We start from the raw sequence: 26,055 nt of genomic DNA, 5'->3' as shown, positions 1-26,055 counted from the left end.
CTTCTTCTCCCATTCACTTCAATGGGAGAAGTCTGCAATAATGTGAATCACCGCTACATCGGTGTCGAGGATTCACAGTGAACAAGAAGAAATTAAGGGGAAGCAGCGCTCGTACAAGCACTGCACCCCCTTCAAAACAGCTAATCGCCGGGGGTCCCGGGAGTCGGACCCTGACCCATCAGTTATTGATGGCCTATCCTGAGGATAGGCCATCAATTTTTAGGGATTGGAAAACCCCTTTAAAGGGGTTTTCTTACAACCACATGTATCCCCTATCCACAGGATAGGGGATACATGTGTGATCGCTGGGGGTCTGACCACTGAAACCCCCAGTGTTGAGAACGGATGACCAAAATTCCCCAAAGTGGTCCATGAGAATGAAGTGCTGGTGCACTTGCTCGACTGTTGCTCCATTGATTTTTATGGAGCTGCCGGAGACAGCGGTCCCCTAAGTCCCATAGAAATTAATGGAGCGCTCACCACTTTGGGAGACTGTCAAGCCCCAGTTCTCATTGCTGGGGTCCCCAGTGCTCGGACCCCCAGCTATCCTGTGGATAGGGGATACATGTGTTTGTGGGAAAACCCCTTTAATTTGTAATATATGATGTTCCAGAAGTTCATTGATGACTGGTTTATATTGCGGCGCAGGGAGAAGACAGAAGACTGCTGGAGGTGAGTATAAGATTTTTTTTTATTTTTCATATTACTAACTTTCTTTTTTTGTTTGTTTTCCGCTGGACCGTTTAGACTACATCGTAGATTCACTGGACTACTTCGATGATTTACGTTTTTTTTTTGTTTTTAAATAAAATGGTCAAAGAGGTTTGTGTGGGGGAGTTTATTTCAATTAAAAAATATTTTCTAATGCCTCTGTTTTTTTTAATACTTTATTAGCGCCTTAGTAAGTTCTCTGATTGACGACATACATTACTAAGGCGGGGCTTAGTGTTAGCAGGTGCAGAGGCTAATACTAACCCCCATTATTACCCTGGTACCCACCGCCACCAGGGATGCTTGGAAGAGCTGGGTACGATCCAGTACCCGACCATCTGTAGTGTAGCTCGGATACTTGGGTGGCCGCAGGCTGGTATTATTAGGCTGGGAAAAGCCAAAAACAGTGAACCTTCCCACCCTGGTAATGCTAGGCTGCAGCTTCTGTGTTGTATCTGGCTGGTAATGAAAAATTGAGGGAGGGTCATGTCGTTTTTTTATTTGAAAAAAAAATAAAAAATAATTGAAGAAAACTACGTGGGCCCCCCCTTTTTCCTAACCAGCCAGATACAATAAAGTAGCAGCAGGTTGGCATTACCAGGGTGGGAAGAGCCACTGTTTTTGGCCCTTACCAGCCTAATAATACCAGCCTGCGGCCGCCACAGTGCCCACCCAATGCTACAGATGGTCGGGTACTGGATCATACCCAGCTCTTCCCGATACCCCTGGTGGCGGTGATTACCAGGGTAATAATGGGGGTTAGTTGCCGCCTTTTTAATGGGTAACATTAAGCACTGCCTTAGTAATGGACGTTGTCAAACAGACAACTGCCATTACTCAGGTGGTAATAAAGTATTAAAAAAAACAGACGCGTAAGAAAATATTTTTTTATTGAAATAAAAATTCCCCACAGATTCCTTTGACCATTTTATTAAAAAAAAACAACTTACATCATCGCAGTAGTCCACCTATTCTATGACTTAGTCCAAATGGTTCAGCGGACCCTGCAAAACAAAAAAAAAGTTTGTAGTATGAAAAATAAAAATACTTGTACTCACCTACAGCAGACTTCTGTCTTCTCCCCTGCATGTAACTTTGCTACCTGTCAACTGAAAGGTCATCCACCACAGGGAAAAATGTTTCTCCATCATGTCTGATTCCCAGGTGTTTCTTTGTGGTACTCCGCAATGGGGAAGTATTTTTCCCTCTGATGGATGATTTTTCCGCAGACAGGTAGCAGAGTTACATAATGGGAAATTATTTTTCCATCTCGTGTCTAATTACTAGTTGACGCATTCATTGTCCTTCTCCATGGGGAAACATTTTTCCCTCTGGCGGATGATTTTACATTAACAGGTAGCAGAGTTACACGACAAGAAAAAAAATTCTCCATCATGTAACTCTGCTACCTGTCAACTGAAAAGTCTTCCACCACAGGGTCTCCCTCTTGACTTTCATAATTCTCAACCTTTTGGTGTGACCTGTAGCTGCTGCTGCCGTGATCATGTCCTACCATGGTAAAGTCACTCACAAAAGGCCCTGCACAGTGCTAGACAATTTGAAGACACTCCCTCCTAGCTTGTACTTTTTTTTGTAAGTCTAGAGATCCGCAGTGAGAATATGCTCTTGTTATTTGAAGGAGGAGCAGGGCGTGATGTTATGTGAATGTGCGGGATAGCGGGAGTGGTTAGGGGGCGTGGCTTAGAATGAAAATTAGTTTCCTTCTTTTCAAGATTCAAAAGTTGGGAGGTATGCCTGATGTACTCAGCAAAGCTTACATATGTCCCTACGTTATAAATTGAAATACCAGTAAAACCTCAAACTACTACCAAGCAAAATCCGTGCTCAAAAAGCCAAATGCCGCTCCTTCCCTTCTGAGCCCTGCAGCATGCCTAAATAACAGTTTAAGTCCACATATATGGCATTGTCATACCTGGGAGACCGCTTAACAATTTATGGGGTATGTTAAGCTGAGCAAGCTAAGCACAACATAATGTCCACTGAAATGGCATATTTGTGGAAAAATCTGAATTTTCACTTTGCACCATCTACTACTCATTAATTTCTGGTGCACACCTGTGGGGTCAAAATGCTCAATATACCCTTTGATAAAAGCGTTGAGGGGTGTAGTTTCCAAAATGGAGTTCTTTTACTATTTGACCTGCTGTGTATATAATCAAATTAGGCCTCAAGTGCGCATGGTACTCTTTCAAGCCCTGTCGTATGTCCAGGCAAAAGATCAGGGCCACATTTAGGGTGTTTCTAAAGCAGGAAACACAGCATAATAATTAGAGAGCTGTCTTTTCACAGTGGGGTCTCTTCTGGGGTGTTTCCACCGTACTGGTAGTGCGGGATCTTTGAAAATGGCAACTGAAATTAATATTTAGCAATATATATCAATCGTTTCTTCCGAAAGAGCATGTGTTAACTATCACTTATAGGTAGCGTAAGGAATTCTATTCTTCAGCATAGTAGCAGAAAACCCCAACTTCTTTCTAAGACTTTAATGTGTCTATGAAGAGTAGAAATATGATTGCCTCCGTTTTCTTAACCCAGTGATTCCCAATCATATTATCATGGGGAACCCCCTAAAAACTTTTTCTACTCCCGGCTAACCCTTACTTCCAGTACTACCTCAAAAAAGCTGGTATAAAAGAGGTAAAGCAATCTATTTCACTTGTCCATGTACTGTATTCAGGCCAAGATTTGTTGACTTCTTTGCTTAGCATCTTTCGGCAGGATTAAATTTGTTTATTCTTACAGTAAAAGTGACAGGTCTTTTTGCTTGCTTCCAGGTAACCCCTGACCAAGTTCCAGGGAACCCTATTTAGGAAACATTGTCTTAATCCATCTTTATGCTTTATTTAGCCCCTTCCCGACATTTGACATATCTATACGCCAAAGTCGGGTAGGGGAAGTATGGAACAGGCTCACAGAGTGAACCCACTCCATACGTTGCCAGTGTCGGCTGTATGTTACAGCCGACACTTCAGAGTAAAGAGCGGGATCGGGCTCGAGCGTGATCCCGCTCGTTTTCTTGTTAAATGCTGCGGTCAATAGCAACCGCAGCATTTAAATCGTTAGAGAGAGAGAGGGGGACGACCCCCTCTAACAGCTCATCGCGCCCCCCGCAATGCAATGGCGGAGTGGTGATGGTTGCTATGGCTGCCTGGGGGCCTAATGAAGGCCCCCAGGTCCGCCATCTTTGTGCTCCTATTAAGCGCTGCCTCCGGCAAGGCTTATTAGTTGCCTGTCAGAATCACGATATACTGCAATACATTAGTATTGCAGTATATAGTGCAAGTGATCTAACGATCGCTGGTTGAAGTCCCCTTGGGGGACTAATAAAAAAATAAAAATTAGTAAAATAAAGTTTTGTTTTTTTATGTCAAAAAATGTTTGAAATTAAAAGTAAAAAAACCCCCCCTTTTCCCATTTTCCCCCTAGAGCATAGTAAAAAAATAAATAAATAAACATAATTGGTATCGCCGCATCTGTAAATGTCTGAGCTATGACAATATATCATTATTTAACCTGCACGGTGTACGCCATAAAAAAAATTGTAAACGCCAGAATTGCTATTTTTTGGTCACCTCATCTCCCACAAAAAATTAAATAAAAAGTGATTAAAGTGTCGCATGTACACCAAAATGGTATCATTAAAAACTCCAACTAATCCCACACAAAAAATAAGCCCTCATACCACTTAATCGATGGAAAAATAAAAAAGTTATGGCTCTCGGAATTTGGTGACACAAAATAAATTGTATTTTTTACACTTAGCTTTTTACTTGTAAAAGTAGTAAAATATAGAAAAAACTATATATATTTAGTGTATTTAGTATATATCGCGGTAATCGTATTGACCCACAGAATAAAGTTAACATGTTGTTTTAATTGCACAGTGAATTCCGTAAAAATTAAGCGCAAAAAAGAATAGAGGAATTGCTGTTTTTTTCATTTTCTACCCCACAAATAATATTTTCCCATTTCCCAGTACATTATATGGCACAATAAATGCTGCTACAAAAAACTACAACTCGTCCCGCAAAAATCAAGCCCTCATAGGACTATATTGACGGAAAAATAAAAAAGTTATGTCTTTTGGAAGGTGGGGAGGAAAAAACGAAAATGAAAATCTGAAAAATGGCTGCGGCGCGGGAAGGGGTTAGATTTCCGACTTAAATTCTAACTAAAATAATACTGTTGTCTAGCCGCAGTTACAGTGAAAAAAAAGTAGTTCTGAACCAAATGTTCCTCTGTTAAAGGCCCATGTTATTGTGTCTTTATATTGCATGGAAGGAAACATAATAACAGGCATTATGGCACATAATAGTTTATTGCTGAAGTGTCCCTCAAATGGAACACAGAATGTTCTCCAGAATGTTTTAGAAGGGCAAAATTGAAGTACACAAAATGCCAATTTTCAGTAGCAGTTATAATGAATGTGAAAGCATTTAGCCACTAGCAATATTATAACTCTTCACTCCAGGGACAGGGTTAAGTTCCTGTTAGCACTGGTCACCAGATGATTGCTTCTTCTAGGAACACGTGGCCTTTTTACTTTGAGTTCTGAAAGTTCTAATGGTTTCTATCCTTTTTTTTCTTTTTTAGAAAATCTTTACATTTTTTTTTTCTCTGAAGTCTGGTGCTGTGAGTCCCAAAAATTTGTTTCTCAGCTAATGCTGCTGGTTAACAAGCAGTTGCTGTGCAATAATATACCATGTGGGATATACCGTAATATTCCTTCTGCAGGTATTTCAAGAATGAAGTTGTCTGTTGAAAGGGAAAAGTCTGAACAGGGTACTTTGTCTGTCAAAATAAAACATCTGGATTTACAACTGTTTCTAATTACTTGACTGACTAGACTGCAAACTTTAGGATTTGGCACTACAGTCCCTCCTAGAGAGCTGCCCAAATCCTTGCAGGCAGCTAATCAAAGGACTGTGCAGGAGGATAGCTTGTGAGCCGGTTTTGGCCAGCTTGGAGCACTGTAGCCATAGTGTGAGCAGTGCTTTAGGAAAGGAGAGCTACAAGGGCTGTGTATAGTCTGCAGATCGCTTTTCTAACTGGATCAAGTATGCATGCTGGAGCTCTGGTTAACTTTGTGTGGGCTTCTTTCGTCTTCAATGTTATTGCCGCTGTGCCACAGATTCCCTCGCTGAGTCTGAAGTAAGTGCTTCTTATTCTCCTTGAAGTTTATTGGTTGCATATTAAACATATGTACATGTGGTTTAGGGTCAGGCTGTAAAATCTGAAATTCTGAACAGAGTTTACATTGAACTTGGGTTTGTTTATTAGTGGTAGTGACAAATCCGTATCATTGCTTTGCAGAGTAAAGGCCTGTGGTATACGGCCTCATTGTGTCCTTGCATGCTGTGTCATTCATGTAAATAAAATAATAACTTCAAGAAAGAATGACATGATTGAACATTATTTTACTGAGCAGTGAATGATTAGAATTCATTTCTGGCAGATATAGTAGGAAAATTCACAGTAAGCGGCTATGAATATGCCAGAGATAAAGAGTGATCTGGCCTAAGACAAGGATGCTGATGAAAAAAATATAATAGCAAGGGTTAATTAATAAACACAAAGCCACTATAGTTGTTCTAACATTAACTGCTGTCACTATTCTGTAAGAAAGGGGCCTAATCCATGAAAAAAAATTCAAAAAAATAAGATATTCTATCCTACAGGCACTTAAGTGACTTTTTTTTTCTCTGTGTGGTAGACGGTTTGATGTAGGGATAGTGAAGAATATTTATCAACGGGTTACAGGTGAAAGACTTCAAAAGATTTCAATTGTTGTGCTACATATGTGTTTATATAAAAAAACTGAAGCTGCTTTCGACACCTCATACACTTCTAAATTGTATCTTGTGCTTGTAGTCTTATGTAACAGACATTGCTCAAACTAATTGTGTTTTTTACAGTACACTAAATCCTCTCTCTGCGACATTATTAATAAATCTGACGTAGTATAACTAAAAAGAACACCAGGCGAATAACTTTTTGCTAAATTTTGGATTTTAATTATAATTGTTCTGTCATATAAAATATCATATATGAACATTAGGATTTTTCTACATTAAATGGAATTGAAAAATGTTTTGTTGTTTATGAGGTTACAGCAAATATTTTTTTTCAAAGGTTATTCTATAGTTTATGAAGGCAACTGTAGTGTATGGTATTAAGAGATTTTCTTAATGTTATATATTAGTTACAGTAAATGGTGGTTAAAAAGTCTTTGAATAAAGTCTACCTGTGAAAAGTGCATATGTTAAATTTTTTATATGAAAGATATCTGTACCTACTTTGTTTATCTGTACTTCATTTATGAATCAAATAACTACTTGATGGTTTGGCAACACTTCAGTGTAGTAAGAAAAATAATGGAAATTGAATTCCGTAATTAAAATGCTAAGGATTCTCTATGTAAACAGCATTATAATGGTAGGCTAGCAAAGATAAGAAATAGCTGTGGCAGAAATAAAAGTTGAGTTTCTGATTAATATTGGAAATAGAATTCACTGTATTCTGCTAGAAATGGCAGAATTATTATTTTTTTCGACACTCTGGAACACTATTATGTTATAGAGAGCCACAATATATTATAACACTATGACATTCTGTACTATACTGTATGCAGAAAGCTAAAATAGTATTTGTACTGGAACATACTGTACTCTACAGTGAGACCCACCCCACATTGGAACACAGCCTGTACTGTTACTCAGAAGTACTTTATTGAAAATAAACATTCTATAATATATAATAGAATTATTGTAAGACATAATGCAAACTGCAGTACTTTAGGCTAACATAATATACTTTGAGTGGTACCTACATAGAAATTTAGAGCGTTCAACTCTGAAATTTAGTTTATAGCTGTCATCTTTTGTGACTCCCCCATAATCTTGCACTCTTAAAACAACCAAATTGACAATCTACAGTTAAGTGTAAAATGTGTCATATATCAAATTTTCTGAAGCCATTGAGCATACATAAAACATACCTATGTCCAGAAAGGAAAACTTCCCTGTGCTCCTGAAGCCTTATGTACAGTAAGGCTCTGTTCACAACATGTGTCAAGGATCACAATCTGACACATCCCCCACAGCACTCCATCTGCCCAACGCAGTCACGTGATGGATTGCGATCAGACCGGATCTGTTCTGATGCTCCATCTGTATGTCAAGAGCTGTTGCCAAAGCGACACCATAGATTCCTGCTCTGCACTGTAAGCGGCTCAATTGCGGGATTGAGGACCCGGCCTCAGTGAATTAAAGGGCAACTTCTCCTGGAATTCCTTGCTTAATTCTCAGCCTTAGTGATAAGTTTCCTGGCGTTTTTTCTGTTGTTCCCTGTGATTCCCCTTGTTTTACCCAGCTTTGTCTTTACCCCGCTTGATCTGATAATTCATGTACCGACCTTAGGTCTGATCCTGACATTACCTCCTAAAACTTATTTCTGGACCTGATGTCACCTTCTGCCAAACTTGTCTTGCGCGGGAGCACAGCTCCATTTCAGACAAGTTTGCATAGTGTCACTGAAGTCTGTTCTTGTTTTGCTGTGCGACACTGCGTCACTGTTTTTGAGCCATAACTCAAGTTCCGACATGCTAATAGAGACCGGCATACAGGTACACTTTTGGGTATATAGTCACATATGCAACCTTACAAGATGTTTATGGTGCACTTGATATTAGTCAACATGTTGTTTATAGAACAACCTTGCCATCTAACCCTGGTTAAAGAAACAGTAAGACCCCATGCACACGGCCATGCCCGTAATCATGGCCTGCGATCACGGGCACGGCCGGCCGCTGGCTGCCGCAGACAGCCACTCACATTTTCTGCCCGTGCTCCCATACAAAGTAAAAAGCAAAAGAACGGACATGTTACATAATTTGCGGTACACTTCTACGGCCCGAACACCTTCCCACAAATATACAGGAAGGTGTCCATGGCCAATAGAAAGGAATAGGTCTGTAATTGCCTTACATTGTTTGCAACAGATCATCTTGCCAGAGATAAGAAACATTGATGACAGCCTCCAAGGGGAGTCAAATATTACTCCCTTTTTATTACCCTTTGCTTTTTTTGGAGTTTCTGCTGATCATAGACATACAGTATATCATCATGATCACTTGTGTGAATTGAAAGTGTGATATATTAGTACGGTAGCTTAAGGTCACCAACTGATAAGTTAGAATACCATATTATTGTATGAGGATGTGCTTTAAAGAGGCTCTGTCACCAGATTTTGCAACCCCTATCTGCTATTGCAGCAGATAGGCGCTGCAATGTAGATTACAGTAACGTTTTTATTTTTAAAAAACTAGCATTTTTGGCCAAGTTATGACCATTTTTGTAATTATGCAAATGAGGCTTGCAAAAGTCCAAGTGGGTGTGTTTAAAAGTAAAAGTCCAAGTGGGCGTGTATTAGGTGCGTACATCGGGGCGTTTTTAATACTTTTACTAGCTGGGCGCTGTGAAGAGAAGTAACATCCTCTTCTCTTCAGAACGCCCAGCTTGTGACAGTGCAGATCTGTGACGTCACTCACAGGTCCTGCATCGTGACGGCCACATCGGCAGCAGAGGCTACAGTTGATTCTGCAGCAGCATCAGCGTTTGCAGGTAAGATCGACTTACCTGCAAACGCTGATGCTGCTGCAGAATCAACTGTAGCCTCTGGTGCCGATGTGGCCGTCACGATGCAGGACCTGTGAGTGACGTCACAGATCTGCACTGTCACAAGCTGGGCGTTCTGAAGAGAAGAGGATGTTACTTCTCATCAGAGCGCCCAGCTAGTGAAAGTATTAAAAACGCCCCGATGTACGCACATAATACACGCCCACTTGGACTTTTACTTTTAAACACACCCACTTGTACTTTTGCAAGCCTCATTTGCATAACTACAAAAATGGTCATAACTTGGCCAAAAATGCTCGTTTTTTTAAAATAAAAACGTTACTGTAATCTACATTGCAGCGCCTATCTGCTGCAATAGCAGATAGGGGTTGCAAAATCTGGTGACAGAGCCTCTTTAAGGAATAAGCCCAAACGGGAGGCTTATTTTATGTAGCTTCACAGTTAATGCAGGGAGGCATACTCATTAAAGTAAATGTAGGTTCAACATCATACAGAATAAGGAACATCTTCACACAGAATTCAAGCATTAGCTCCTACCTCAGGGACATAAGTAATAGGGAAATTTGGATTGTACCCAACTTAAACCTCATAACAGAATACAATTAATATTGAATTGTGTAGGTGCTCAGCGGGTTGATACACTGTAAGTCAACATGCTATCTAGGATACAATATTGTGGTTTGACCCAAGTCAGAGCAACTGTTTTGTGGTTTGCTCCAGGCTTTGTTGATGGAGAAAAAAATCTTGTGGTCTGACGGAGGCTATACTATTATTTAAGGAATTAGAGAATGCTCCAAGAGGTGTCAAACTATCAAATGTTAACCCCTTTTTATCTCTCATATAACCTTTCATTTCAAGTTTAATGATGCACTTTGCACAGTGGAAATACTAAAATTATAGTGGTGTAATTTGTCAAAGATTTTGGAAGTATTCAATTAAATTGGACAGGGGGGATACTATGGACATGTAAAAACTAGACAAACCAATTAACCCCTTAATGACCAGCCTATTTTGGACCTTAATGACCAGGCTATTTTTTAAGTTTTTCAATCGTCGCATTCCAAGAGCTATAACGTTTTTATTTTTGCGTCGACATAGCTGTATAAGGTCTTGTTTTTTACGGGACGAGTTGTATTTTTTAATAGCACCATTTTGGGGGACATATTATTCATTGATTAACTTTTATTAACTTTTTTTTGGGGGGGAATAGAAAAAAATCTGAAATTTCGCCACTCTTTTTTGCGTCCTAAATCTACGCCGTTTACCGTGTGGTATAAATAACACAATAACTTTATTCAGCGGGTTGTTACGATTGCAACGATACCAAATTTGTATAGTTTTTGTATGTTTTACTACTTTTACACAGTAAAAACGCTTTTTTTTCTAAATGATTTGTTTTTGTGTCTCCATATTTGAAGAGCCGTAACGTTTTTATTTTTTCGCCGATGCGGTTGTATGAGGGCTTTTTTTTGCGGGACGACTTGTAGTTTTTATTGGTACCATTTTGGAGTAGATGCGACTCTTTGATCACTTTTTATCACATTTTTTTAAAGTCAGTATTCACAGAAAACAGCAATTTTTCCATAGTTTTTTATTAATTTTTTTACGGCGTTCACTGTGCGGGTTAAATAATGTAATAGATTTATAGTCGGGGTCATTACGGACACGGCGATACCAAATATGTGTAACTTTTTAACTTTATTTTGTTTTTTTAATAGTAAAGCAGTTTGTAAGGGGAAAAGCTGGGTTTTTCATTTTTTTTCACATTTTTTTTAAAATTAACTTTATTAAACTTTTTTTTCACTTTTTTACTAGTCCCATTAGGGGACTATAATATGCATTTCTGCGATCACTATTATAATACACTGCAATACTTTTGTATTGCAGTGTATTACTGCCTGGCCGTTTAACACGGACAGGCATCTGCTAGGTCATGCCTGCGGCATGATCTAGCAGGCATTCACTCCAGGCAGACCTGGGGGCCTTTATTAGACCCCCGGCTGCCATTAGAGACACAGACACTCGGCGATCGTATCGCCGGGTGTCGGTGGGAGAGAGAGGGAGCTCCCTCCCTCTCTCCAAAACCACTCAGATGCGGTGCTCGCTATTGAGCACCGCATCTGAGGGGTTAAACGTGTGAGATCGATAATAATATCGATCTCACACGGCAGAGCAGGGACGCTCCCAGCCCTCAGCTGCCTCTGGCAGCTGAGAGCAGGGAGATTTGACAGCTCCCTGCTCTGTTTACTTATTCCGATACCGCGACGTAAAAAGTCTATGGCATTAGAATAAGACCCGTTAGTGACCAACGTAGAAACACGATGGGCCGGTCACTAACGGGTTAAAGAGGCACTGTCACCAGTTTATAAGTACTATAAAGTATAGGATAGTATATAGGAGTACTATCTCCTACATAATCTGATCGGCGCTGTAATGTAGATAAGAACAATGGTTTTTATTTTGAAAAACAATAATTTTTTAGCAAGTTATGAGCAATTTTAGATTTATGCTAATTAGTTTCTTAATGCCCAACTCAGCGTTTTTTTAACTTTTGATCAAGTGAGACTTGTAAAGGAAGTGTATGACACTGACCAATCAGTGTCATACACTTCTCTCCATTCATGTCCTTTTGTACTTAGCACAGGGTAATCTCATGAGATCACGCTGTGCTGTCACATACACCCACATTAACTTTACTGAAGTGTCTTGAGAGTGAATAGACATTGCCTCCATCCAGGACGCGATGTCTATTCACACTCACAAGAAATGCTAAGTGTACCGAGGCACACTGAAAGCCAATTTCCCAACTGCTGACTGATATTATTTAAAAAGTAACTTTTATTAATTTTGCCACTAAGAATGTCCAGGTGGACATAAACAATAAATACAGACAGTTAAAAGTTATAGCCGATATTGCTGCCACACACGCTCAAATTGCACTCCGTCTGCATGTATTGCCAGACAGAGCACAGAGTGCTAGAATTTGTCCGGTGACAGATATGACAGCTAGACAGCTGCAGACTGCCGTGCTGGGGCAAATGTAAGGTTAAATTCTAAATTGGATTCGCGTGCTGGATTAGCTAGACAAGTAAGGCTGTTTAAAACAAATGTAGCCCCCCCGACATGTTTCGCTGTCAACACAGCGTCCTCAGGGGATCAAAATGGGGCTAGTAAGCGCGTGTACGAATTGTTACTTCCTTTAAAGACTTCCATTACGTAATCCACAGTGTACACCTGTGTAGGGACCAATGGGGTCTCGATTATGAGGACGAGCCTCCACATCCCCAGATTGACATAAGAATTAGCCAATGTAAGGGCCGTATCAGTATAGCCAATGAGAATGCGCCGAATGCGCATGGGCATTGAGTCCAGGATCGGACTCAGTGTCTTTTTCGAGTTTTACAGAATTTTGCTCGTGGCGCATGCGCATATTGTACCTGGCCAGGCTAGAATGATTTCAACGTATGTGTTGATAGTGGCCAATGCACAGGTCTGGGCAAGAGAATACGCAAGAAAAACCTCCATATCGCTTAATATGAATGTGGACCAATATGTGAGGGGAAGTACAGCCAATTAGGTTGTACCGAACGCGCATGGGCATCAGTATCCCGGTTGGACATAGTAGAATTAGCTACTTATGAGTTCTCTTGGCGGCGCATGCGCATTTAATGACCAATCGGACTTAGTCAATTTTGACATTTATAAGCTACTTATTTAGATCTCTTGGCGGCGCATGGGCATTTGATGACCGATCGAACTTAGTCAATTTTGAAAAGACAATTAGACATATGTCTTAGCTTGTATGGCTTACAAAGGGGGTACGTGGAGCGCATTTGCGCACTAGAGACATAGAGTGACTTAGATGAGTTTGATGGTAAAGATCTAGATATATAGAAGCGTAGATGAGTCTCATTGTTTAACTTAATTTAGCCAAATCCTGCAGATATATGGATTAGTGCACATATCTGGGTGCCTGGGAGACACAACGACGGGAGACCAAATAGGAACCAGGTATGTATTCCAATGTATGTATATGTATTGTCTACACTCCAAATAAATGTGTGAAATTATTGTCCAGATACTTGTCTAAGTCCAAAAAGTTGGTTCACTTAGGAAGAAGAAAAGAAGAGGAAGATAAATAGTGGTCCAAAATGGCATATAAATTAGAAAGGTATATAGAGAGAAATCCTGTCATTTTAATAGATGGATATTCTAATTCGCTATCTAGCGAATGAGGGTAATTACTGAATAATCTATCTGACATTAAAGAATCATGAAAGGATTATAGGAAGGCAACATAGGTGAAGCCCTCATTTAGTCCATTGGGGCTCAAAGATCCAAGCCTGTGGATCCATTTGGCCTCTTCTTGTAGAAGTTTTTTATCAAGGTTGCCTCCCCTGGGGCCCAGTTTAACTTGGGTGATGCCCCAAAATTTCAGGGCATTAATGTCACCTTGATGATGGAGTCTAATATGTTTAGATAAAGGTGTATCTTCTTTTGTATTAATTGTACTTTTATGTTTGGAAATTCTTCTACGGAGTTGTTGAATAGTCTTGCCCACATATAATTTTGGGCAGGGACACCGTGCTGCATAAATGATACCACTGCTTTGACAGTTTATGAATTGTCTGATGGTGAACATCTTGCCATCACCTGGGTTTACAAAAGTTTTGGTTGTCGGCATTAGAGGGCAGAAAGAACATCTGCCACATGGAAAAGATCCCTGTGCTGGGGGTGGAAGCCAGCTCGTATGTGACGTGAAGGGTCTAGAGTAATGACTATGTGTCAGATGTTCACGAAGGTTCTTGCCTCTCCTATAGGTGATATTGGGAATGCTGGAAATAGTGTCACAGAGGTCAGTATCTGCTTGCAGGATAGACCAGTGTTTCTTGAGAATATCTTTAATCTGATGTGAACAGTTGTCGAAGTTCCCTATACATCTAATAAGGGAAGATGGTTCAATGTTATCGGAGTTAAATTTGTTATTCTCCCTTGTACCATGAAGTAGTTCATCCCTAGATGTTGCCCTAGCTCTAGCATAAGCTCTGTGCAAAGTTTTTTTGGGGTATCCTCGTGCAATAAATTTATTGTATAGGGTGTCACATTCCAATTGGAAGGTGGATTCTTCGGAGCAGTTTCTTTTAGCTCTCAAATATTGCCCAATTGGAATGCCTTTTTTAAGAGCCGGAGGATGAAAACTTCCCCAGTGCAAGAAGCTGTTGGTTGCAGTCTCTTTTCTATAAATTTGGGTTTGAACAGCCCCACCAGGATCCAGGGTAATTTTTAAGTCTAAAAAATTAATTTCTTTTGTGTGTATAGTGTAAGTGAATTTCATCCCGATTTGGTTGTTATTAATGATGTCCATAAAGTCAGAGAAAAGGGCAGTGTCCCCCTCCCAAAAAACAAGTATGTCATCTATATATCTTCCCCAAAATAAAATGTGACAAGTGAAAAAAAGTAAATCATCATTAAAAATTAAAGTGTCCTCCCACCACCCTAGAAATAAGTTTGCGTATGTGGGGGCACAAACAGTGCCCATAGCCGTGCCTTTGAGTTGGTGATAAAATTTATTATCGAAAAGAAAATAATTGTGTGTGAGTAAGAATTGTAATAAAGATACTGTGAAATTATTATGTGCCTGAAACTGAGTCCCCTTAGTGCTCAAAAAGTGTCGAACAGCATTGAGGCCCAGATCATGATTGATGTTCGTGTACAGTGACTCGACATCAATGCTGGCTATTAGTGTCGTAGAGGAGACATTAATACCCTGTATCCTGGTGAGGGTGTCTTTTGTGTCTCGTAAGTATGAGGGTAGGGCTGTAACAAAAGGAGACAAAATTTCGTCGACATATATACTGATGCCCTGCGTTAAATTGTCATTACCGGAGACAATCGGTCTACCAGGCAATGGTGTCACGTTTTTATGTATTTTTGGCAAGGCGTAAAATGTCGCCAAAGTAGGAGTAGAATTATACATAGATTTAAATTCCTCAAGTGAGATCAAACCACTTTCTCTTGCGTCATTTAGAATGATATGTAATTCTGATAAATATCGTTCAGTCGGATTCCTGTCCATTATTTTGTATGTAGATGCATCATTGAGAAGTCTGTGGACCATGGCGACATAGTCTAATCGATTAAGGATGACAATATTGCCCCCTTTGTCAGATGGTTTAAATATAACTTCCTCATTTTTGCTAAGTTCTTCCAATGCTATTTTCTCTGATTTACTGAGATTGCTACATATTTTTTGTTTGCTTAGTTGAAGTTTCTTTAGATCTGCACTGACCATTTTGACGAATATATCAATATGTGGATATTGTGAGATTGGAGGTGTTAATCGTGACTTAGGTCGTAGTGTAGAAAAGGGGCCGGTGGCCCTATCGACAGGGTATTCATTTTCGTTCGACAGTTCTTCTAATGCACGTAGAGTGGTAAGTTCTGTGTGATTTAAAGAGGTGGTGTCATCGAATTTGTTCTTAAAGAATTTATGTAAGGCAAGTTTTCTTGCAAATAAATTAATATCTTTTGTCCACATAAATTCGTCAAAATTTGGAGTGGGAGTGTACGATAGACCTTTATGTAACAATAGATTTTGCTGCGGATTCAGTTGGAAGTCTGACAAATTTATTACTTGCATATCATCTGGGCGGCATGTGCCGCTATGCATTATTTGGTCTGGCTCCACGGTGTCTTGTGCATTCCTAAAAAAGGAATCACAGGAAAAGCATTGGTTGGTGCTGAGGTTGGAAGGCCTATATTTCCAGCATTCACAGTATTCCTCTGAGGGCCGTCTATATGTTTCCCTACGGGAAATGGAGTGTTGGGTGTCCCTATTGAGGGTATGTGAGATGCTGATGACACTGAGGAGGTAGCATGTGCAGAGGAGATAAACGAAGTGGCAGTACGTTGCCCATTGTGTGCTGGCCATAGTGTGGAAGTTCCCTTGGGACCAATAGATGTCCTTTTTGATGGATTATATTTTCTGTTTTTTAATTTCCGTTTCGCTCCCAATCTATTATCGTCAGGGGATATTCTGGACTCCTCGGTACCAGATATATCTGACTCGGAGATGTCTGTAAATCTGTTGTCACGATTCTGGTATGGAGTGGGGGGGGTACGGCTGCGATATGTATATATTTGGCCTGTGTCAAAATCTCTGCGGTCTCTGATATATTTTCTATGCTTTCTCTCCTTAATTTCTCTCTGCAGATACTCAATGTTTTTTTGTAACTTTATTTCACATTCACTGTATTCTGGGGTTGAACTAAAACTCTGAATATCATGAATTTCTTTTTCTAACTGTGAGCCTACTTTGAGAAGGTCTTTTTTCTCAAAGTCCAATAGGTATTGCATTAGACGCAGGGAGCTTTCAGTTAGTATTTGCTCCCATCCTTTAATAAAGTTAGTATCACTGCGATAAAGATTAGGGATTAGGTTGATGCGTAGACCTCTATATATTATTTGTTGTTGAATGTAAGTTTCCAAACTCGTGATCTCCCAACAGGATCTTACATATTGTTTGTACGTTTTTTGGAGGTCTTTAAATGCCGTCTGCACGTCAAATTGATGCAGTGGTATGCTTTCCGTAGAAAAAACAAATAGTGCTTCAGACGCCAAATCATCTGGATTAAGTTTTCTAGATAGGAAATTTGCCATCACCCAGAGTGGGGAATTGATAAAGATATTTACTAACAGGATCTCTCAATAAAACACAGACAAGAGGTCAAAAGGTAGGTGATTAACCTAATTGAAACATGAATACTGGGAAGACCCCAGCAGTTGGCAGGCACGTAATAATTACAAGAAATGCTAAGTGTACCGAGGCACACTGAAAGCCAATTTCCCAACTGCTGACTGATATTATTTAAAAAGTAACTTTTATTAATTTTGCCACTAAGAATGTCCAGGTGGACATAAACAATAAATACAGACAGTTAAAAGTTATAGCCGATATTGCTGCCACACACGCTCAAATTGCACTCCGTCTGCATGTATTGCCAGACAGAGCACAGAGTGCTAGAATTTGTCCGGTGACAGATATGACAGCTAGACAGCTGCAGACTGCCGTGCTGGGGCAAATGTAAGGTTAAATTCTAAATTGGATTCGCGTGCTGGATTAGCTAGACAAGTAAGGCTGTTTAAAACAAATGTAGCCCCCCCGACATGTTTCGCTGTCAACACAGCGTCCTCAGGGGATCAAAATGGGGCTAGCCCCATTTTGATCCCCTGAGGACGCTGTGTTGACAGCGAAACATGTCGGGGGGGCTACATTTGTTTTAAACACTTGTCTGGCTTTCAGTGTGCCTCGGTACACTTAGCATTTCTTGTAATTATTACGTGCCTGCCAACTGCTGGGGTCTTCCCAGTATTCATGTTTCAATTAGGTTAATCACCTACCTTTTGACCTCTTGTCTGTGTTTTATTGAGAGATCCTGTTAGTAAATATCTTTATCAATTCCCCACTCTGGGTGATGGCAAATTTCCTATCTAGAAAACTTAATCCAGATGATTTGGCGTCTGAAGCACTATTTGTTTTTTCTACGGAAAGCATACCACTGCATCAATTTGACGTGCAGACGGCATTTAAAGACCTCCAAAAAACGTACAAACAATATGTAAGATCCTGTTGGGAGATCACGAGTTTGGAAACTTACATTCAACAACAAATAATATATAGAGGTCTACGCATCAACCTAATCCCTAATCTTTATCGCAGTGATACTAACTTTATTAAAGGATGGGAGCAAATACTAACTGAAAGCTCCCTGCGTCTAATGCAATACCTATTGGACTTTGAGAAAAAAGACCTTCTCAAAGTAGGCTCACAGTTAGAAAAAGAAATTCATGATATTCAGAGTTTTAGTTCAACCCCAGAATACAGTGAATGTGAAATAAAGTTACAAAAAAACATTGAGTATCTGCAGAGAGAAATTAAGGAGAGAAAGCATAGAAAATATATCAGAGACCGCAGAGATTTTGACACAGGCCAAATATATACATATCGCAGCCGTACCCCCCCCACTCCATACCAGAATCGTGACAACAGATTTACAGACATCTCCGAGTCAGATATATCTGGTACCGAGGAGTCCAGAATATCCCCTGACGATAATAGATTGGGAGCGAAACGGAAATTAAAAAACAGAAAATATAATCCATCAAAAAGGACATCTATTGGTCCCAAGGGAACTTCCACACTATGGCCAGCACACAATGGGCAACGTACTGCCACTTCGTTTATCTCCTCTGCACATGCTACCTCCTCAGTGTCATCAGCATCTCACATACCCTCAATAGGGACACCCAACACTCCATTTCCCGTAGGGAAACATATAGACGGCCCTCAGAGGAATACTGTGAATGCTGGAAATATAGGCCTTCCAACCTCAGCACCAACCAATGCTTTTCCTGTGATTCCTTTTTTAGGAATGCACAAGACACCGTGGAGCCAGACCAAATAATGCATAGCGGCACATGCCGCCCAGATGATATGCAAGTAATAAATTTGTCAGACTTCCAACTGAATCCGCAGCAAAATCTATTGTTACATAAAGGTCTATCGTACACTCCCACTCCAAATTTTGACGAATTTATGTGGACAAAAGATATTAATTTATTTGCAAGAAAACTTGCCTTACATAAATTCTTTAAGAACAAATTCGATGACACCACCTCTTTAAATCACACAGAACTTACCACTCTACGTGCATTAGAAGAACTGTCGAACGAAAATGAATACCCTGTCGATAGGGCCACCGGCCCCTTTTCTACACTACGACCTAAGTCACGATTAACACCTCCAATCTCACAATATCCACATATTGATATATTCGTCAAAATGGTCAGTGCAGATCTAAAGAAACTTCAACTAAGCAAACAAAAAATATGTAGCAATCTCAGTAAATCAGAGAAAATAGCATTGGAAGAACTTAGCAAAAATGAGGAAGTTATATTTAAACCATCTGACAAAGGGGGCAATATTGTCATCCTTAATCGATTAGACTATGTCGCCATGGTCCACAGACTTCTCAATGATGCATCTACATACAAAATAATGGACAGGAATCCGACTGAACGATATTTATCAGAATTACATATCATTCTAAATGACGCAAGAGAAAGTGGTTTGATCTCACTTGAGGAATTTAAATCTATGTATAATTCTACTCCTACTTTGGCGACATTTTACGCCTTGCCAAAAATACATAAAAACGTGACACCATTGCCTGGTAGACCGATTGTCTCCGGTAATGACAATTTAACGCAGGGCATCAGTATATATGTCGACGAAATTTTGTCTCCTTTTGTTACAGCCCTACCCTCATACTTACGAGACACAAAAGACACCCTCACCAGGATACAGGGTATTAATGTCTCCTCTACGACACTAATAGCCAGCATTGATGTCGAGTCACTGTACACGAACATCAATCATGATCTGGGCCTCAATGCTGTTCGACACTTTTTGAGCACTAAGGGGACTCAGTTTCAGGCACATAATAATTTCACAGTATCTTTATTACAATTCTTACTCACACACAATTATTTTCTTTTCGATAATAAATTTTATCACCAACTCAAAGGCACGGCTATGGGCACTGTTTGTGCCCCCACATACGCAAACTTATTTCTAGGGTGGTGGGAGGACACTTTAATTTTTAATGATGATTTACTTTTTTTCACTTGTCACATTTTATTTTGGGGAAGATATATAGATGACATACTTGTTTTTTGGGAGGGGGACACTGCCCTTTTCTCTGACTTTATGGACATCATTAATAACAACCAAATCGGGATGAAATTCACTTACACTATACACACAAAAGAAATTAATTTTTTAGACTTAAAAATTACCCTGGATCCTGGTGGGGCTGTTCAAACCCAAATTTATAGAAAAGAGACTGCAACCAACAGCTTCTTGCACTGGGGAAGTTTTCATCCTCCGGCTCTTAAAAAAGGCATTCCAATTGGGCAATATTTGAGAGCTAAAAGAAACTGCTCCGAAGAATCCACCTTCCAATTGGAATGTGACACCCTATACAATAAATTTATTGCACGAGGATACCCCAAAAAAACTTTGCACAGAGCTTATGCTAGAGCTAGGGCAACATCTAGGGATGAACTACTTCATGGTACAAGGGAGAATAACAAATTTAACTCCGATAACATTGAACCATCTTCCCTTATTAGATGTATAGGGAACTTCGACAACTGTTCACATCAGATTAAAGATATTCTCAAGAAACACTGGTCTATCCTGCAAGCAGATACTGACCTCTGTGACACTATTTCCAGCATTCCCAATATCACCTATAGGAGAGGCAAGAACCTTCGTGAACATCTGACACATAGTCATTACTCTAGACCCTTCACGTCACATACGAGCTGGCTTCCACCCCCAGCACAGGGATCTTTTCCATGTGGCAGATGTTCTTTCTGCCCTCTAATGCCGACAACCAAAACTTTTGTAAACCCAGGTGATGGCAAGATGTTCACCATCAGACAATTCATAAACTGTCAAAGCAGTGGTATCATTTATGCAGCACGGTGTCCCTGCCCAAAATTATATGTGGGCAAGACTATTCAACAACTCCGTAGAAGAATTTCCAAACATAAAAGTACAATTAATACAAAAGAAGATACACCTTTATCTAAACATATTAGACTCCATCATCAAGGTGACATTAATGCCCTGAAATTTTGGGGCATCACCCAAGTTAAACTGGGCCCCAGGGGAGGCAACCTTGATAAAAAACTTCTACAAGAAGAGGCCAAATGGATCCACAGGCTTGGATCTTTGAGCCCCAATGGACTAAATGAGGGCTTCACCTATGTTGCCTTCCTATAATCCTTTCATGATTCTTTAATGTCAGATAGATTATTCAGTAATTACCCTCATTCGCTAGATAGCGAATTAGAATATCCATCTATTAAAATGACAGGATTTCTCTCTATATACCTTTCTAATTTATATGCCATTTTGGACCACTATTTATCTTCCTCTTCTTTTCTTCTTCCTAAGTGAACCAACTTTTTGGACTTAGACAAGTATCTGGACAATAATTTCACACATTTATTTGGAGTGTAGACAATACATATACATACATTGGAATACATACCTGGTTCCTATTTGGTCTCCCGTCGTTGTGTCTCCCAGGCACCCAGATATGTGCACTAATCCATATATCTGCAGGATTTGGCTAAATTAAGTTAAACAATGAGACTCATCTACGCTTCTATATATCTAGATCTTTACCATCAAACTCATCTAAGTCACTCTATGTCTCTAGTGCGCAAATGCGCTCCACGTACCCCCTTTGTAAGCCATACAAGCTAAGACATATGTCTAATTGTCTTTTCAAAATTGACTAAGTTCGATCGGTCATCAAATGCCCATGCGCCGCCAAGAGATCTAAATAAGTAGCTTATAAATGTCAAAATTGACTAAGTCCGATTGGTCATTAAATGCGCATGCGCCGCCAAGAGAACTCATAAGTAGCTAATTCTACTATGTCCAACCGGGATACTGATGCCCATGCGCGTTCGGTACAACCTAATTGGCTGTACTTCCCCTCACATATTGGTCCACATTCATATTAAGCGATATGGAGGTTTTTCTTGCGTATTCTCTTGCCCAGACCTGTGCATTGGCCACTATCAACACATACGTTGAAATCATTCTAGCCTGGCCAGGTACAATATGCGCATGCGCCACGAGCAAAATTCTGTAAAACTCGAAAAAGACACTGAGTCCGATCCTGGACTCAATGCCCATGCGCATTCGGCGCATTCTCATTGGCTATACTGATACGGCCCTTACATTGGCTAATTCTTATGTCAATCTGGGGATGTGGAGGCTCGTCCTCATAATCGAGACCCCATTGGTCCCTACACAGGTGTACACTGTGGATTACGTAATGGAAGTCTTTAAAGGAAGTAACAATTCGTACACGCGCTTACTAGCCCCATTTTGATCCCCTGAGGACGCTGTGTTGACAGCGAAACATGTCGGGGGGGCTACATTTGTTTTAAACAGCCTTACTTGTCTAGCTAATCCAGCACGCGAATCCAATTTAGAATTTAACCTTACATTTGCCCCAGCACGGCAGTCTGCAGCTGTCTAGCTGTCATATCTGTCACCGGACAAATTCTAGCACTCTGTGCTCTGTCTGGCAATACATGCAGACGGAGTGCAATTTGAGCGTGTGTGGCAGCAATATCGGCTATAACTTTTAACTGTCTGTATTTATTGTTTATGTCCACCTGGACATTCTTAGTGGCAAAATTAATAAAAGTTACTTTTTAAATAATATCAGTCAGCAGTTGGGAAATTGGCTTTCAGTGTGCCTCGGTACACTTAGCATTTCTTGTAATTATTACGTGCCTGCCAACTGCTGGGGTCTTCCCAGTATTCATGTCTATTCACACTCCTGACACTTCGGTAAAGTTTGTGTGGAACATAATAACAGCATAGTGTGATCTCGTGGAATCACGCTGTGCTGTATGAGTAAGTCCCACAAAAACTTTACCGAAGTGTCGGGAGTGTGAATAGACATCGCGTCCTGGATGGAGGCAATGTCTATTCACTCTCAAGACACTTCGGTAAAGTTAATGTGAGTGTATGTGATAGCACAGCGTGATCATGGGAGATCCCGCTGTGCTGAGTACAAATGGACATGAATGGAGAGAAGTGTATGACGCTGATTGGTCAGCGTCATACACTTCTCTTTACAACGCCCACTTGGTCAAAAGTTAAAAAACGCCTAGTTGGGCATTAAGAAACGAATTAGCATCAATCTAAAATTGCTCATAACTTGCTCAAAAATTATAGTTTTTCAAAATAAAAACCACTGTTGTTATCTACATTACAGCGCCGATCAGATTATGTAGGAGATAGGGCACTTATAATGTGGTGACAGAGCCTCTTAAAGTTTGCAAAAATGTGAAAAGCCATTTTTATTTTTTGTAGTGAGCCATGCCTTTTCAGGGATATTTCATGATTTGTATATAGTGACATCACTATTATCATGCTACAAGTCAGAAACAAATGGAAAAGATCATATATTGTTAATCGGCATCTTATGTTTGTGCCAGCAATATACTTGCTTTGTCTTACAAGATGGTGTTCAGTTATTGTAATGCATTGCTATCAATTAAAATAGTGAAAGTCGATCTGCCCCATTATGGTGGCCTCAATTGCGCTCCTTCACTCTACCAGTGGGCTGCATACTTACGGTACTTAGTCAGGGCTTAACCTCTTCAGGACCCAGCCTGTTTTGGCCTCCAGGACACAGCTGATTTTTTCAAATCGGACATGTGCTACTTCATGTGGTAATAACATCGGAATGCTTTTACCTATCCAGGCGATTCTGAGATTGTTTTCTCGTAACATGTTGTACTTTATGTTAGTGAAAAAATTTGGTCAATAATTTTGGTATTTATTTCTGAAAAACACCAAAATTTTGCCAAAATTTTCACAAATTTGAATTTTTCGAAATGTAAACGTATCTGCTTGTAAAACGGATAGTAATACCTCGCAAAATAGTTACTAGTTAACATTTCCCATATGTCTACTTTATGTTTGCATCGTTTTTTGAACTTCCATTTATTTTTCTAGGACGTTACAAGGCTTAGAACTTTAGCAGCAATTTCTCATATTTTAAAGAAAACTTCAAAAGGCTATTTTTACAGGGGGCAGTTCAGTTCTGAAGTGGCTTTGAGGGCCTTACATATTAGAAAATCCCCATAAATCACCCCATTTTGAAAACTGCACCCCACAAGGTATTCGAATCAGCATTCAGAAAGTGTTTTAACCCTTTAGGCGTTTCACAGGAATTAAAGAAAAGTAGAGGTGAAATGTAAACATTTTTTTTTTCTTGCCGAAATTCATTTCTAATACATTTTCTTTTTGTAACACAGAAGGTTTTACCCGAGAAATGCAACTCAATATTTTATTGCCCAGATTCTTCCGTTTTTAGAAATATCCAACATGTGGCCCTAGAGCGCTAATGGACTGAAACACAGGCATCAGAAGCAAAGGAGCACCCAGTGGATTTTGGGCCTCCTTTTATTTAGAATATATTTTAGGCAAATTGTCAGGTTTGAAGAGGTCTTGTGGTGCCAAAACAGTGGAAACACCCCAAAAGTTACCCCATTTTGGAAACTACACCTCTCAAGAAATATATCTAGGGGTATAGTTAGCATTTTGACCACACAGGTTTTTCGCTAAATATATTGGAATTAGTCTGTAAAAATTAAAATCTACTTTTTTTTTGAAAAAAACATAGAAATTTTTAATATTTACAAGGAATAATGAAGAAAATGCACCCCAACATTTGTAAAGCAATGTCTCCCGATTACGGCAATATCCCATATGTGGTAATAAACGGCTGATTGGACCCACAGCAGGGCTCAGAAGGGAATGAGCGCCATTTGGATTTTGGAGCACAGATTTTGCTGGATTGGTTTTCGGTTCCATGTCGCGTTTGCAAACGCCCTGGAGGTACCAAAAACAGAGAAACCCACCAAGTTACCCCATTTTGGTAACACCCCTCAAGGAATTTTTCTAGGGGTATAGTACACATTTAGACCCTACGGGTCTCTTGCAGAATTTATTAGAAATTAGGCCGCGAAAATGATTATCACAATTTTTTTCCACTAAAATGTTGAATTTTCTCATTTTCACAAGGGATAAAGGAGAAAAAAAACAACCAATTTTTGTAAAGCAATTTCTCCCGAGTACGGAAATACCCCACATGGGGTCATCCTTTTTTTTTCACTATAAATGAATTAACTCTTTCAGGACTGATCCATTTTTTGCTTTCTTATTTTAATTTTTCACTCCCCGCTTCCAAGAGCCATAACTTTTATTTTTTTCCGTCAGTAGAGTGGTGTGAGGGCTTATTTCTTGCGGGAGGAATTGTAGTTTCTATTGACACCATTTAAAGTGCCATAAAATGTAGTGGGAAACTGAAATAAAATTCTTTGTGGGCTGATATAGGAAAAAAATCTGATTCCATTTTTTGGGGTTTTCGTTTTTACCGCTTTCGACGTGTGGTAAAAACGAAAACTTTACTTTATTTTGCGGCTCAATGCAATTACAGTGATACCAAATTTATATAGTTTTTTTAATATTATACTACTTTTACAAAGAAAAATCTATTTGTTAAAATAAAAATTGCTTTGTTTCACCACATTCTGAGAGGCGGAACTTTATTTTTTTCAGTTGGTTGAGCAGTGGGAGGTCTTAATTTTTGCGGGACGAGCTGTAGTTTTCATTGGTACCATTTTTTGGTACATAAAAAGTGATCAAAAAGTTGTATTACTTTATTTTGAGATCTAAGGTGACAAAAAAAACTGTGATTTTGGCGGTTTAAATGATCTAAGTTTTTTACGGTGTTCACCGTGCAAGTTAAATAATGGTATATTGTAATAGTTCGGCCTTTTACGGACGTAGCAATACCTATTTTGTTTATTTTTTTTACATTACTTTAGAAGAAAAATGGGAAAAGGGAAAAGATTTTTTTTTCACTTTTTTTTTCTTTCTCACTACTAATAACTTTAATTCTTCTACACATTTTATTAGTCCCCTTAGGGGACTTGAACCAGCGATCATTGGATCGCTGGTACAATATACTGCAATACTAATGTATTGCAGTATATTGTCATTTTTACAGGCTTCTGT

General features: G+C 39.6%; 1 protein-coding gene across 1 annotated transcript in view; it reads left to right on the top strand.

Moving 5' to 3' along the window:
- The first annotated feature begins 5,587 nt into the window (after positions 1–5,587).
- The window catches only part of ITGBL1 (integrin subunit beta like 1), a 336,244-nt gene continuing 315,776 nt past the window's right edge, over positions 5,588–26,055 (top strand). Inside the window, exon 1 of the mRNA XM_075852439.1 lies at positions 5,588–5,883. Within this exon, the coding sequence (XP_075708554.1) occupies positions 5,792–5,883 (92 nt within the window). The 5' untranslated portion in view covers positions 5,588–5,791. The remainder of the gene's footprint in view (positions 5,884–26,055) is intronic.

This window comes from Rhinoderma darwinii, chromosome 2, assembly GCF_050947455.1.
Source record: "Rhinoderma darwinii isolate aRhiDar2 chromosome 2, aRhiDar2.hap1, whole genome shotgun sequence".
NCBI lineage: Eukaryota > Metazoa > Chordata > Amphibia > Anura > Rhinodermatidae > Rhinoderma > Rhinoderma darwinii.
Note: the sequence above shows the minus strand (reverse complement) of the source record. Positions and strands in the feature narration are given on the sequence as shown.